The 17204-nt window shown below is 38.4% G+C and overlaps 1 protein-coding gene across 2 annotated transcripts in view; it reads left to right on the forward strand.

Moving 5' to 3' along the window:
• The window catches only part of gas7b (growth arrest-specific 7b), a 69159-nt gene that overhangs the window by 27087 nt on the left and 24868 nt on the right, over nucleotides 1–17204 (forward strand). For both annotated transcript variants that reach the window (XM_077550765.1, XM_077550766.1), the window contains exons 4-7: nucleotides 3926–4003; nucleotides 5807–5895; nucleotides 8598–8651; nucleotides 14070–14159. In XM_077550765.1, the coding sequence (XP_077406891.1) occupies nucleotides 3926–4003; nucleotides 5807–5895; nucleotides 8598–8651; nucleotides 14070–14159 (311 nt within the window). The remainder of the gene's footprint in view (nucleotides 1–3925; nucleotides 4004–5806; nucleotides 5896–8597; nucleotides 8652–14069; nucleotides 14160–17204) is intronic.

Raw genomic sequence — 17204 nt, forward strand, 5'->3', positions numbered from 1 at the left:
GAAACTTTGGTATTCTTCGATTATAAAGTTCTAAGGGGAAAATAGTCGACTATTTGGCCTAATTAGCCGATTGTTTTGGCAGATGTTTGAAGGCAATAACCATTATTTTATTTTAATCGGTCGGGCCTTAGTAACAATTTAAAATGGCACTGATTCAGCTAATGCTGCTGTTTCTATCAACACAATAACTATAAATCGTGTCTCTGAACACACAGACACCAGTGTTGAGACAATTTAATGACCTTGTCTGTTCTGACAACATTTCCTGCTTTTACTCTCCTTAAGTGAAGTAACTCAATGAAGCCTGACAGATGATTGGATGCCGCACGTGTGATGCTAATGTTGCATTCACGATACATTCTAGGTCTCTCTTAGATGTAGCGGTGCGTGGGATTACTTGGTTTAAGTGAAACGACTAAAGGAGAAAATATTACGCAAACCGTTGCATGACTTGGCTGTTAGAATTGAGGATGTTCACCTCGACCACAGCTTACGGAAAGATCTAGACACAGCTGCTGATGTGTGACAGATCCCTTAGCAACATTTTCTGTTTTGTGTCATTGGTAAACACCAAAGTAAAGCAGTTGAAACCATAAAGATTGTTAAAGGGATGTTCTTACTACTTAACCACAGAAAACAATGCCTTCTGTTGTCTGGGACTACTCTGACGGTGGCATAATGTTCGTGGAATTCATATATTCTATTTATCTTTCAAATAATCATTTGAGTACCACTGTTCTTCTACAACTCCTTTAAAGATAAAATCATATGCTGCTTGTTGTTCTTTACATTCACCATGTGTAACCACAGCTGTGGATTAGATGTCACCTCAGAGTGTAACCACTTTCCCACAGAGCTGTTCACATCTTGTTTGCCTCTGATCATGTTTCCAGTGGTCAAATTATGGCCAAGACAAAATCTAAAATTAGCCAAGGGCTCACAACCCAGACACAGGCAGTAAGGCGTCACTTCTCCTAATCCTCTTTTCCTTTTACTAACATGATATTTGGTGTTTCATGTGCTAATGTCAGATTGTTATACACAGACCAGACTCAACGTCTCATTTAAGCTTCTAGGATGTGATTGTACTGTTAGTTAACATGGCCGCCAGACAGACATCCTTTTCTCTGGACAGTGTCCAGCCATCTGGACATGTTGTAGCCTACTATGACTCTCTTTTATATATCTCTTTTATAATGATTCTTCTGTACTCTCGGACAATTAGAGTGCTACTGCCACCTACTGTAGTGGATCTGCAATTACCATTTATTTTACAAAAAAAGAAAACACAACGTGGTCACACTGAGGTCACATACACCCCTGGAATTTCATTGTCTTGCTTGTTACTATACATGGTTGACAGATTTTTTTAAACAATTTATATTCGAGCAAAACTGCAGCATGATCAATCTCTTCGGTATAACTACTTGCTCTGGTGTTTCAGAACTGGACTCTGAGGTCCAAGAAAACCTGCAGGCTTCATTGTTTGCTTAGTCTTAAGACAAACTCAGTCGTGACTGCACTGCAGGTGGGGACTCCCTTTAAAGTTTACAACTCTTATCTGGTTACATTCTTACTGAACAATAAGCATTTATAGCATGTCTGCTATTTTCGCTGGCCCCTTTTCATTACACTACGATGTGCAGCACGATCAGATACTGTCCTGTGTGTGTGTGTGTGTGAGAAAGTGTCATTGCCATAGTAACGGAACTACATGTGTAGGCGAGGGCAGCGTGTCCTTGTTCAGGGCTTGTGTTTTGTAGGTTTTTCCCTTCCTGTGTTGCTGGGTGCAGGGTGCTACAGTGCTTACCAGCAGTCTTCTGAGATTTTCCACTCATCCACGTCTGACCAATGGGAAACTCTAGGAACGGCACAGAAACATAAAAATAACAAAGTCTTGAAGCACACTTTATAAGTGATTTAACCATTGATAAAATGACTCCTTGACTTGTTCTGAGTGTGACTTCTTGTCTTCTTCAATTCTTGCGGGTCAACTGCATATGTGTTTCCTTGTTGCTCAGGTCGTGTACAGAAAATATAATTATTATTAAACACATTTTACTGCGCTGGCCACATTCTTGAAAAGATGACGTACTTAACAGAGTTGTGTGCTGTTATATTGTGTTTTTGTAAAGGCCTATTGATACAAATCCCCACTGAGCAGAGGTGGCAAATCCAGGTCCAGAAAATAAAAACCCTGCCACAGTTTGGCTTTAGCCTCAGGTGGTGGCTAGTGAGCTCCCGGTTACCTGCTAGGGAGCTAGCTAACTAGCATAAGGGGCTAAAGCCAAACTGTGGTACCAAATTCATGGCATACTACTGGATTTACATTTTAAAGAGTGTACAGTATTAATATTTATAACGGTTACTTTCCTTACATAACTGGGATTTGGCAGACTTCTTTGCCATCTTTTTAGAAGGCCAAACGTCTTCCTCTTTCCGTTGGGAGTCAAAATCTTCTCACATAACCTTAAGCTTCATCTCCATCTTCGTATCACATCATACTCACTGTTGAGCTGCTTTTTCTGACTTCCTAACTAATTTTTGCAGTGAGAATAAGGTCATTCATGCACTGCTGCATGCTGTCATTGATATTTTGAATCTGCATGATGAAGGCTCCTTTTAGGTCTGAAAAGAGGCTGGAAGGAACTGAGTCACAGGTCAATTAAGGCAATTAAGAGTGATTGACATGTTTTTGACTTCAGTTTGATGGTGGCAAGGACGCTGATGAGATTTACTCCTGGCACTGCGACACTTATGCAGTATATCTGACAGGCTTTAAAAAGAAAGTGCTGTATAAAAATGAATAGAAATGGTAATTTTTCCTGCCACTACCACGTCTCTGGTTTGCAAGCACAGAGCTCTACCAATGAGCTAAAGTTATGGGCCGCCGACAGGCTAAATATGCAAATTTTCTACATCAGTTACAAACTGACTGAATTACACCAGGCAAAATACAATCTAAATTATTACCTCTGACCAGAAATGAGTACTAAATAAATAGATACATGCATAACGTTGTGGTCAGTGTAGGAGTTGATGGACTTCCCCTTACTTCTAATGAAATAAAATATACAAAATTGCTTGTATGTGACACAAGTCGGGTTTACTAAGATAAAAAAAATACTAATGTTTACAAAATCACTAAATCATAGGCAACAAGAGGAACTTGTAGAATTTGAGCCCTGCCACTCTCTGCTTAGCAACAGTTAGTGCCACTCTCTGCTTAGCAACAGTTAGTGGCAATCCCATAATAACTTTTCAAATAGTTTTTTTTAAAAGCCTCCCAACCTGGCTTAAAAAATGGTACTAGTAATAGAATTAACTAGATTATTTATCTATTTTTCATCATTTGTATTTATTTCAATTTCTATTATTTATTTTTAAGATAAACATTTACGATTTAAACCCAAGAGCTATGCTTTCCACTCACGTCACGCATCATCACGGCTTTTATCCATCAGTTAGCTGCCAACTCTTCACTCCATGCGTGTCATTTAAGAAGATGGGCTTGGCTCAGTCGCCTTCTCTGTTGAACAGCACCCCATAGAGTCCAGCCAGCTGAAAAGGCCCAAATTAAATAAGAGTTCTTTATACATCCACTTTTTTTTGGGGGCATACTGACATTGAAGGTTAATTTTGCTGGATCATGTGGTGAGAATGAATCTGGGGGAAAATAACAAAAACAAAGAGTGTAGTAGCTTAACAGCAGTAAAATCTAGATTTACGCTATGATTTAAAAAAACAAAACACACACACAATACATATAAAACGCATGCAGTATTTTACTAGTGTCCAATCAAACCAATAGTTTTAGAAAATATATATTTTTTAAACTGAAAAAGAAAAAGTGCACTTTATATACTGTATGTGTGTATATTGTAAATTCACGCTACTGTTCCCTAATGGGTTTTTTCCCCATCAGAGACAACATGGGAGAGACCTTCCAGTGTTCCAGGGACTCCGAAATCCTCCCAGCGACACAAGAGCTCCCTGCCTACAGGTTCAATATTTTGCATCTCTATCTGAACTCTCTGTCATTGCAACTTCCTCATTTTTTTGTGACCCAGGCTATAAATTTTACACAAATTCCACAGTGGCACAAAGAACCCTCTCATTCACACCACACACATAGAAACAGACACTTCCTGGAACTAATTTTATCTGTAGCTTCAATTGCAGAACTAAAGGCCGCTCTGTCACTCTTTTGGCTCGTTCTATCCTAAAGCCTGACGAAGACAGAGCCTGGAGGATTCTAACATGTTCTCACACCACTGAAAGTCCCTTGAAAATAACTTTTTCATTTTATTCATATACATAGTATCACGCTTACTGGGAAACAGGAACAGGGATATACATTATGTGGAACATGAATTAATTGTGAAACTTTTGCAGTATTTATTAACACGTCCCTCCTGTTTTATATTAGTTGATATCAAAATTAAAGTTCTGTTCCGCTCAAAACAAAATGTCAACGTTGTTTTCTTTCCATAAAATAATAAAATATTTCTTATTTTTACAATTCCACTTTAGGACAGAAAAATATGTTTGGTGTAATTCCATTTTGAAATTTTTTCCCTTCTTCATATTGTAGATACTGCGATATGGCGTCTCATGCCAAGTTAAATTTTCACATAACCTGTGTAACGTGAAATCATTATCATCATTGTTGATAAAATGTTGTGGGTTGCTTTTAGGGATGCACAGAAATGACATTTTTGGGCTGAAACCAAAAACCCAAAATGAGAAATGCTTGGCCAAAAACCGAAACACCGTGAAAATTATGCCAATTTTTTATTATCATTGCATTTATTATAATTAATTACAATTATAATTTTATTATAAAATATTTAGGCCTATTTTGCATGGGCATTTTAACAAAGCACAATATAAATTGAAATGCATCCACACCACAGACATCAGAGACATGTTGGCGAATGGTACATTAAACACCAAACGCGGGGTGAGCAACTGAGCATTTTCTGGCGGTGCAATTGCACTTATAATTGCAATGTACAGTACTTCGCACCGGCAGGCACGGATGCGTGCTGTGCGGTGCAAATGACGCATTTGTAGGCTATTTGGAGCGGGACATGGTGCGGCGCACTTAAAATCGGCACATTCACATATTCACCAACGTAAAAAATAAAAATGAATACATTTCTTTGCACCAGCCAATCGGCTTTGGGAACGGACTGCAAAGTCACACACGGTGTACTGTATTCACCCGGAAATAGTGGTAAGTGTTTACTTGTTTAAAACTGTTGATAGCAATAGTGCTAACATTAGCTCAAGTATTTAGCACGGCCAGCAGAATGCAAGTGAAAAAGTGGAATCGCTCGAGGGTCTGTCTTCAAAGAAAAAAAGGAAGGCGTTGCAGGAGAAAGACTGATTTACCTGTAGTGCAGTACTCAACAGCGCTCTCTTTTTTGACAGTTTATCAAGAGACCCTCTCCTTTTTCGGTGTGAACAATGAAACTGCCGGTACTTAAACGCCAGCGAGCAGCAAGGCGGACACTCACTCCCGTGTTTGGTGTTTAATTCAATCAGACACTTGCTTGCAGCGTTTTTTTTTTTTGTTTTTTTTTGCTTGCGTCACCACAACATCCTCTTTCGGCTATATTCTTTCGGCTTGAATTTTATTTTAGCCAAATGCCGAAAATGCATATTTTTGCCATTTTCGGCCGAAAGTTTTCTGTGGCCAAATATTCGGTGCATCACTAGTTGCTTTACGATTCCCACCTTTAGTGGCACTAATAAAAATCATACTATGTGAAATGATAAAATAATTTACCTGTTTCCACAGTGAATGGGTTTCACTCAAGTGGGAGCCTCTTGCATCATCTAGAACCTCAACACAACAATATGGGTCGGAAAGGCAGTACAGAGCCACAGGTAAAACAGTCCTCACTACTTTGTTTTATCTTGATCAGTTTAACCACAGTCAGTATGGCCGGTTGTCAATATGAAAAATGCAGAGTATGGTCTTGAACGGTCCTGAACTTGCCAGGTACATTCTTCCTGAGAAGAATATCCAACCAATGCATCCTTGGTTTAAGCTAGCTGACAAGAACAACATCTTGGTATTCACTGCATTATTGGTTTATTAAAAAACTCTGTACTTGGGCCGTGACTGATGATGTTTAACAAGATCACAAGGACCTGAGACTAGATGGACGGCAATTAAAAAATGGCTTATGACTTCATCTGAACTTTTTGGGGCTTAACAGAGGCACGTTAAATGGTGACTCCCATTTCAACATGAAATTCAATGTGGTTGATTATTTCTGAACACAGCCACATCTCATTTGAAGATTTACCTCATGTCATGCATCCCCTTCTAATGATTTCATCTCCATTAGTTTTGACAATCAAAATGGACATCAAGAAAAAAATGCCTGTTCTTTTGTAATGCATAAGGGGCGTTCCATGCCAAATCAACCAGCACTTGTTGAGAGTGACGGTGTAACACTGAATTAAAAAAATTTGGTTAATCACAGCTGGGGTTTGGGAGCTACGGCCCACTGAATTTTGACACTTTTGGCAAAAAGGGGCGTGGCCACCTTCTTTCGAACCCTTATCTAAGGAACTACTGGGTCAATCTTCACAAAATAGTTATTGTTGGAAAGGGAAATGGACAAGAATTCTAAATCTGCAATAATATGAATACTAAACTTTTAATGAATATTCAACTTTAATGAATATTCAAAAAAATATCTGTATCTGGTGTGGATACTTCGGACTCCTTATTGCTGCTGAAAAAAAAATATATCTTTGAAACTTTTATATGTTTTAGACTTAGAAGACGTGAGATGACCTTTCATGAAAATCTTTGTTAAGGTCACGTATTCCACAAGGTCAATTTCAAGGTCAACTAAGGCAAAAGGTTAAATGGTTACTAAAATATGCACCTATAAAATATGTATTCTAAATGATTGCTGTGATTAAATTCCATTTTCTATTTTGTCAAGACTGACCCTGTAGTTCCAGAGTTATAATGGTTCAAAGGAAGGCGGCCACGCCCCTTTTTGCAAAGAATGTCGACATTCAGCTGCCCATAGCTCCTACGCTCCTGCTCCGATTGACCTAAAATTTGAGATTTAGCATTGTGAGATCACTATCAACGAGTACAGCAAGTTTCATTAAAATCAAAATCTGCTTGGTTAAAATTTGCTGATTTTACAATAGGCACTAATTTATCAGGTGTTCTCAACTTTAAAATGAAACAAACAAACAGTGTAGTGTATTTAAAGATGAACTCAAAAGCGTATGCTTGATGATAAAGATAATGACAAGTAATGTTTTTCCACATTACAAATCCCTTCTCTCCCTCCTATCCTCATAGAGAGCATATGCTGATGGCAATTAAAGTAGATTAATCCCGCCTACACTATCTGTTCCAGTGATCATAATTAACAAGGCAATGTGGGTGCAGCAGCAGCTTCATCAGATCCACCCACCACTTTGTTTCACGTTGTCCCTTAATTTTTACTCCTTTCCTGCCCATTACACCCAGACACAACAAATTAAAAATCGTCTTCTGTTTCAGTTTTTTTAATTTATTATCTAGTTTCTTTTTCTGTTGAACACTTATGCATGTTGGATGCTATGGAGTCCTACTTTTACCCTCCTCACAAAAGTCATCCTCTTACTCTGATAACACACTTAAGACCTTGGACTTTTACATCTTATTCAAAGTAACATTTCATCCATAACAAAATGTAACAATATGCAGCCTAAAATAACAATTACACAGAGCACTACAAATTTCACATTCATATCAGATTAGAGCTGAAATAATTATAATAATTATAAGAATAATATAATTAGAATCTGGTCATCCACACCACCCCTCGGACTGAGAAAATTAACTCATGCAAACCCAAAAACGTATAAATGTGTCTTTAAAAAATATGTTTTTTATGCTATAGCATACTAAAGGCTTTGATACAGCTTCTGAAATGAAGAGATCGCTTAAAGCACTGGTAGTTATCATTAAAAAAACGACCAGCAGGTGGCAGCAGAGTATTGGAGATCAGCCAGGGCCATGTTGCAACAAGCTCTTTTTGCCAGTGTCAACAGGTTTGTGAATGATGATGAAACTTAGCTATATTCTAACACTAATTGCTGCAAAACGGAAACGGATACAAATATACTTTTTTTTCCTGATGAAAGCAGAGACTCTAATCTTTCTTTTAGCAGGTTCCATGTTTTTTATAGCAATAGAACAGATTATTCTGCGGACCTTGCAAAATCAGTCATAATCCAGTAAAACAGCCGGGAGTGAAGAGGGTTGCTTCAGTGAAAATGGCTGGTAGTGAAAGAGTTAATGACAATAGAAAAGTTACGCAACATAGATCAGTTAAATTTAAGCACGTGAAAACGAAACCCACATGGACACTTAGTAACACACATGCACACACACACACGCTCACATCATGCATACATAGTAGCAGGAGCGGCGAGAGCGCCAGGCATATTGAAAAGGAGCTCAGCATCAGAACAACTGTGTGAGAGTGACAGTGTGTGTATGTGGAGCAGTCATGTGTGACTTGGAGGATGGTGGGTTTGATGGACCGTCTTTCCTCTCTTCGCAGAGCCCGGGACCAACGTCGCCCACCAGGAAACACAACAAGGAGACTACAGTGACGGTGAGTGGGAACGCTTTCCATGAACTACCTAAGGCGCTCTTCAGTAAATATCAAACATCGTATTTAATACCAAGCAGGGAATACTATACATTTCAAGCTTGAAAAAAAAATGCAGATGTTTCTGTTGGGATCTTTTTTCCCACCCACCATTATAGCTGTAGTACATCACCTGTGTGTACATCATTAAGATGTGAGCAAATATCTTCCACTGGGCTAGTTCACAAAGCACATACTATTTTTATTGTGCCTCCCAGAGTGTCTTTTCTTTCTATTCTCTTGTTCTCTCAAGTTCTTAGTGCTTGCTGTCAGTTGCTAGTCTACTGTATTTTTCGGAGTATAAGTCGCTCCCAAGTATATGTCACATTTTTGGAGGAAATTTATTTGATAGAAACCAAGACCAAAACAGTAGATCGGACTCGCACCCAAAATCCCATTGCCATGACTACTTCTTCTTCTTCTTCTTCTTAGTGATGTTCTGCTGTGAAAGCATTTTATTTTTTTGTCTATTTATTGAATTGTTCTTTGCCAACCTGTGTGTTTAGGAAAATAATGTAAATAAGAGCGGCAAATAAATGTATTTTTTCAAAATCAAATCAAATCTTCTTCTTGGCAGTTTTGCTTCTTCTTTGTTCTTCTTCTTTGTTCTTCTTTTTCCTTCGTCTTTCTTTTTCCTTTTTTTGCTTTCTTTATTAATTCAAACTCCAACATCCAATTCAAACTGAGCATCCTTCATCTTCTTGTTCTTGTTCTTTTTCTTTTTCTTCTTCGTCTTCTTTTTCATCTTCTTCATATTCTTCTTCTGGGAACCCTGCTGGACTACCCTAGCTGGGGGGGAGCGACTCTGTCCAAGACCCTTCAAGCTGCAGGGGTCACAACGCTTGGCAGAGTGGTGGAGCTGACCGGTCCCAGTCTCGAGGACCCCGCTCCGCTGGCCTCCGTTCTGGGGCTACATTCAGTGAGGGTCGCTGCACAGCTGCTAAACCACTGGAAAAGAAGACTGGCTGGACATGAGCGCTCCCTCCTCAGTCTGTATGGCAGTGGTTCCTTAATGCCGAACCCAGAGGACGGCTTCCCCCACATCGGCCTGCTCCCAGACTTGGGTGACTGCGGCGGCCCCCTGCTGGAGAACATTCCAGCAGTTTCTTTGGGAGCCGCGCCCGGAAAACAATTTTACCGAACAATGGTCAAGACCCTACACAGAAACAAACTTACCGGACGCTTGGACACTCCATGGAGGAGAGTCATAGACGCTAAACTGAAGCCAGCTTGGGGCACCTTATACAAGGCCCCAGTGGTCAAGAAACACGGTGATGTTCAGTGGCGGGTCCTCCACGGCATCGTGGCCGTGAACTCCTATATATCCGCGATAAATCCAGCTGTTGCGGATACCTGCCCCTTCTGTGGGCACAGGGAAACAGTATTTCACTGTTTCTATCAATGCGAGCGTTTACGATATGTTTTTGATTTTGTCGATAGGGTTTTTACTCTATGTAAAGTAGCTTTTCACAAGCACTGTTTTATTTATGGTTTTAACCACAAGGGCCAGATCAAGAGGGAAAGCCGTGTTTTAAACTTTGTTTTGAGCCAGGCCAAGATGGGTGTGTGGTTGTCCCGAAAAAGGAAAGTTGACGATGGGGCAGAAGTTGATCCCACGGTTCTGTGTAAAAAGTTGATAAAGTCCAGACTTTTTATTGATTTTAGTTTTTACAAGAGAGCAGGAGATCTGGAGAGTTTTTGTGACATGTGGACTGTTAACGGGGCACTGTGCGATGTGAATGAAGAGGTGCTGTGTTTTAGTGATGTTCTGCTGTGAAAGCATTTTATTTTTTTGTCTATTTATTGAATTGTTCTTTGCCGACCTGTGTGTTTAGGAAAATAATGTAAATAAGAGCGGCAAATAAATGTATTTTTTCAAAATCAAATCAAAATCAAATCTTCGTTTACTTTGTTTTGGCAGTTGACAAATACTTTTGGTGCAAAACCGCCAGCACCCAAAGTACTGTATTTGCCAACCGCCAAAAGAAAGTCAACATGATTAAGCAACGTCTACTTTGAGTGCCAATCTGAGCTCTAATTTGAATAAATCAAGTTACATCTGAGTATAAGTCGCAGAACTAGCCAAACTATGAATAAAAGCGCAACTTGTAGCTTAAAAAAAATACGGTACATACTTTACACAATGACATCCTCTTATGCAGAATTTACATTATACAATTCAGGTTCAGTAAAGTCCAGTAAAAGACAGAAAAGGGTCCTATATTATTTTTGTGAGGTTTTTGTTTTCTGGCTGATCATTTAAATTCATACCCGTGCTTCCATAGCAACCAATGTGATGCTATTGATAAAAGTGATTGTACACAAGTGTCAACTTTATGCATGCTGTGTTTTTTTTTTACGTTTAAAAACATCAGGATATGAAAAAAAAAGGAAGCCTTATTTTTAGATTCATTATACATCAGTGGCATTGTAAACAGCGTCCCAGATTGAGGAAAAAAAGTGAAGACTGAGGCTAAAGCTACAAATCTGAGTTAGAAGGCCCTTTGATGTAACAGACATGGCAGTAAATCAGCAGAACTTCGGTTGAAACTCTGCATGTGCATCAAATGGACTCTATGTGGTCAGCCCGCTTAGTAAAAGCCCAAAGGTTTACGTCACAAAACGGTAGTCTTGCCTAACATGCTGTCAACAACAAAACAAGCAGCTTGTCCGTGTTTTTAACACTCAGACTTGCCTTATTGTGAAATAAGTTCTAAAACCTAAGCTTAAAGGTGCATTGCGGAGTTTAAAATGTTAATGTTAAAGGTTTTACTACATCATACATGCTCCACCAAGACCCAGATGAGTACAAAGAGAGACTTTTTTAAACTTCGACTACGCCTATCAGCTTGTATCTTCCCTTCAGTGTGGAATGTTCAGGGTGAACAATTTGAATTTGTCTTTTGAATGCTATCCACGATTACCATTAATTTATGTATCCCCAATTTTCTTTGAATGATTATTTTCTTCTATTCATTATTTACAAAGCTGACTGAGCATAACTCTGTGGTAATTACCAAGCTCTTCACTGCAGCACGACCTTGAATCCAAAACATTTCCTCACTGCTCCTGGGATAACAACTAGAGATGAAGGCATCCTTTGAGAATCTGTTTGAATCCAAAAGAGGCTGAGAGCCACAAAAGTTACTTCACTTTCTCCAAGGGGTATGAATGTATCATTTTCACGGACTCAGGCTTGTTCTAAAGTGTTTTGTGGATAAATAAATATGTTGCCAACGCAACGAAGTGACAACTGAACATGGGCACTTTACTCAGATAAAGTGTGTGATGATGACACTGGAGTCCCACTGTACAGTATTGACGTTGCGTTATATATTTATTGAGCTAGTGTTGCAGAAAATCCACAAAAGCCAAACATGGAATATCAGATGACATTTAGGACTCTATTTCCATGCCCAGTGCAAGTCTAATGCAGGGTGTGGTCTAAATCTGTGTTTGAGATGAGACAAAGTTTGGGTATTTTCATGGATGCAAGCATCTTTACGTAGTTAAAATTTGACGTTTTTATGCCGTTGTGGGCATGAACACAGTCGACGCAAATCCATTCCCTTTTAAATTAACTTCTGCCCTGATCCCATTTGTGACACCCCACTTCTTCATACAGTATATGTACTATGGTCAGGGGGGTTAATTAAAAAAGTAATAATAATGATGACGTTAATAATAATGTATTTAATGAATTGATTCATACAATGATTCAGTTTTCATATTTATGAATGGAATACTGTACAATGATATCCACCACACATGCCCACGGGGCGACTCACCTACCTACTTTTGTGATTGCCACAAAAAACCCAAGAAGCAAAAAACGGGCCAAACTTGATCCTATATGTTGCTTGTTTAACTTGAGTACTCGATGCAAGCTGAAGTCTCGCGTAACATGATCCCATCATTGCGTGACCCAGTTTGAACTCTGATGTCCTGTGTACATTTTTAGGCATATTTCCCCCCCCTGACAGTTTGGTCAAATTCAGAACTGTATGACTGCAGCGGCATTTGACTTCTCACTCTGAACTTGTCAGCATTAATATTCCCACCACAGCAGTAAAATATTACCTTTGTTGTTCTGGGATCTGACTTCATACTCTCATAGACAAGTGCTTGCTGCTGCAGTTCCATCTGAGGAATTATTTGGATTTTCTTTTTGTTATAGAAAACACCTCTTTAGCTCTCTTTAAGGGAGAGAATTACTAAACTGTCAATTTTTTAAACATTTGTCAGTGTGTTTATTTGACAAAACAAAAAGCACAGAAGATACAAATATCCCATTTTTAATATCATGGGAGCAGCTAGACCATAGCAGCACCACAAAAACAAAAATCAAATATACATTCTATGTGCTTCAAATTCAAACTTAAAATTAAAACATAAAATAAAAAAATTGTAGCAGCTGAGGCACTTTGCGTGCCAAGTGGAACCCCAAGGCTTGTATTGTCCTGCACAATAACTTTAGCTGAAAAGCTGAATGTTTCTCTCTGTGATGAGTTCAAAATGTTGTACATGAGCCATCGCAACAAGAAATATTAAATGTCGCTAAAAGCAATATTAAATGTCTCATAACTGTTAGAAATGTACTTTTATCGGTTTAATTTCTACAGACTTTGAAAGATAGGAAAAGCCAAAAGTTACTTTTTTATATTTACTTGTAGTGTGAAGTAGTCTATAATATAATATAACTGTATAGTCTAAAAATCAGTTGAAAAATGTAAATGAATAAATTGGTATGTGCACCCTGATGAATGTTATTTATTTGACCAGATGGATTTGAATTGAAATCATTTTTCGTCACCCTCTTAAAATAATTGCCTACGTCATTTTTTTTCTTTTTCTAAATCATCTCCTCATGATGCAAATTGTTCAATTTGTTTATTTCCTGAAAAAAATGACATAGGCGATTGTTTTAAGAATGCGTCGATTTTATTAATCAAATCCACTCTTGAATTCACCAAACTGCTGGGATCAGAATAATTGTGATAAAAAAAATATATATATATATATATATATATATATATATATATATGTTTTTTTTCCCAGTTATCCTAATCCTACTAAAATGTTTTAAGTAACACAAAATGAGTGATCCAGATTAACATGAAAATTGCTTTATGTGATCTAATGCGATTTCAGAATGTGTATTTGTTTTGTGAGCAACACATTTTCAAGAATTGATCCAATCCAGATTAAGAAATTCAGATAGAATTTGAACAACTGGGCCCAGAGGATATTACAATGAACTGCTTTTTGTTTTTAATTTGCATTTTACAAATTGCCCCACCTTTTTCCAAGTTGGGTTTGTATGAATTACCCCTTAATTTGCCCTCTTTGTGATGCTCTCTTGATTTGTCTCACTCTCCCCAGATTAATTGTGTGACTTTCCCTCTGCCTGCCTCCATGTCAGAACAACAGCTGCTTAAACCAAACGAATGGAGTTACTGTGACTACTTCTGGGTATGTTCACCTGAATATTTTACAGCATATAACAATTGAAGAAGTTTGAAGCACAACAGCTATAAAATCAGAAGTCGCATGCATAGAGAAACTGCAAGAATCTCTTCTACTCTGTTTACATTGCCTCTCTTCCCTTTGTTTCACTAAATAACATCTCTGTGCGCCGATGTGGACATATACAACACCAGGATCCTTTCTTGTTTCACTGTTTCCTTGACGGCAATGCATGCTGAGAATCAGCTCTTGTGAAATTTACCAAGATCCTGCTGGCCTCTCATGCTTTACATGGACGTCGCCGTCTCCTGCAGAGTAATCTCTACCACGTGTGATGTGTGCTGCAAACACACTGCACTCAACTATGTCTATAAATTCAATCTGCAGCACAATTTTCACATGTTCTAATGCATCCCAAACACAGAGGCATGTCGCATTGTCAAAAAAAAACACCATTCAGTAGGGTTGAATTGTGAATCTGTGAGCAAGCCATTTCCTGCTCTCAAATAACGTTTTAAAACAAATGACTACCAATTTTCAGGGGGAATGGTTCTAAATTATTTTTTCAACTACAATCTGTGACACTGACATAACCCCAATGTTGTACACATGTCAAAACACACATAGTCAATTTCATTACCTATATTACCTGTATTCCTTTTGTTGTCTTGTTCATTGGAAGGAGCACCAAATAGGTCTTTGTGCATTTTTGTAACTAAGGCTAGGACCATTGTAAACTGAGATACCCCCCGGAACGAGGTTTCAACCTTGTGACCTTCCCAATTTAATAAACTATCTAAACTTTGTGCTTTTGTTTCAACAGCACTAATATATAGTAGGCATGTAACGCACAATATTAACCTAACGATACGATAATCATCACGATATTGTGGCAAGCATGGCGATATTAACTCTTTCACTGCCACTGACGTTAAAAGACGTCAAGTAAAAACCTACGGAGGGCTGCCAATGACGTTAAAAGACGTCATCCAATTTATTATTTTTTTTTTTTTGAAACGGGTGCTGGCAAGCCTTCTGGAGCTGTTGTGAAAGTTTCAATTAGGTCTGTTGTGCCTAATGACTATTTCTGGCCCCTAGAGGGTAGCGATGACAAGATCGGGTGGGTGTCAGTAGAGGCGGAGCTAGAGCGTCGAGCAGGAGATCAGAATGGAAGAGAAAGGAAAAATGGCGACCGGTTGCGAGCAGCTCACGCCCGAGCCGTTTTTTTCAAAGACCAAAAGCATCGACAATCGATCAACGCTAAAAGAGCACATTGATAACGACGATGGTCATCATCGATGATGATGATGGTGAATCCGTGGTTGGGAAGCAAATTGACGCGGCAGTAGGAGACGTGGGGGGGAGCTAGATGGAGGAAACGGACAATGGCGAGCGGTTGCAAGCAGCTCTACACTTACAAGACGAAAGGCATCAACCAACGCTAAAAGAGCACATTGATGACGACGATGATCATCATCGATGATGATGATTGTGAATCCGAGGTTGACGGCGAAATTGGAAGCGCTGACGCGGCGGCTATGACGGCGTCATAACGCGGAGCACAACCGAGCAGGAGAGTGCCCCGAGTCCAATGCATATTCATCGGAGGAGTGTGTACAGTCTGCTACTTGCTATTTATTCCCCGGAAAAAAAGGCCGTCAAGAAAGTGTAACGTTTGCATGCGAAACGGACAAGCGAAAGTGAAACTATAATCTGTTGTGCGAGTCAAGTGGCGTCTCCTTGCACGCAGGGGAGCGTTACAAAAAGAAAAACTGTATTTGAAACATCCACATAATTGTAAGTACTGTAGTACCACAGTTGCACACATTTGTAAATAGTTTGCGAAATTGTTTTGTCAAATTGTTACACTATTGAATGGAAATAAACGTATTTTGCAATCAAAAAACACTTTTTCATTGTTGGTGAAAGCGTTTTACAGAAGTAAAGCACTATTTAGGTGTTTGTGGCATCATTCATGGACAAAAATAAGTACAATTCACTAGAGTGCATGAAATAACATCGTTTCACAAAAAGCTCTTTTTCTCCGTTTTTTGTTTCAAAACTGAGAATTTCGGTGAAAGTAACCATTTTCTATTGTTGATTACTGAAGAACGGAATAAGGTAGAAACAAACTTTTTTTTCTGATGAAAGATGAGAGTCCAATCTTTCATTTGGTAGTATGTGTGTTTCCAAACACAACATTTTCTGTGGACCTTGAAAGATCAGTCAAAATGCTTAAATCGGCTGGCACTGGGGACAACCCGTTTCTGAAAACGTCTGGCAGTGAAAGAGTTAAAAAAGGTCCCGATATTGTAAAAAAAAAAAAAAAAGCACAATATTGTGCTTTTGTACATAACAGCAATGCATGTAAACAACATAAATAACACTTAATATTGAGGCAGTTACTTGCTAATGCATGCACACATTGAGTTCCTCCACATACCGACTCGATTCACAAGCACATTACGTTCCGATTAGCGTGGATTTTAAACATAGAAGGACCAAAACATGCCTTGTGAAAATTAAACGGCACTAAAAAAAATAGCCACCAGAGTGTCCTAGAACTGCACAAATTGACAGATTTTTTTTGTGCATTTAGAACAGATATAAAATTTGTGATTAATCATAAGTTAACTAGTGAAGTCACGCGATTAATTACAATTAAACATTTTAATGACCTGACACCCCTAATTTTTTAATAATCTTTTATTTTAAAAAAGTAAATAAAAATAAAATAATTGTAAATATTTTTTCAAATTTTTAATAATCTTTTTTTTTTTTAAGAAAATATTTAATTAATTTTAATTAATCGCATGACTTCACTAGTTAACTCACGATTAATCACAACTTTTATATCTGTTCTAATACCATTTTTTTTTTTAAAAGTGCAGAAACTGTGAAACCAGTCTCGACTACTTTTAGCCAGGAAATTGTGCTCGTTCGCCCATTCAATTTTAAAAGATGTCCGGCGTTCTGGCATTTTTGCTAGCGCTGCCTTTTTGCTGCTTTTAAAGAAGGCGGCGAGGAGATTACGTACAGTATAGACAGATA

The sequence above is a fragment of the Vanacampus margaritifer genome, chromosome 18 (genome assembly GCF_051991255.1).
Source record: "Vanacampus margaritifer isolate UIUO_Vmar chromosome 18, RoL_Vmar_1.0, whole genome shotgun sequence".
Classification (NCBI taxonomy): Eukaryota; Metazoa; Chordata; class Actinopteri; order Syngnathiformes; family Syngnathidae; genus Vanacampus; species Vanacampus margaritifer.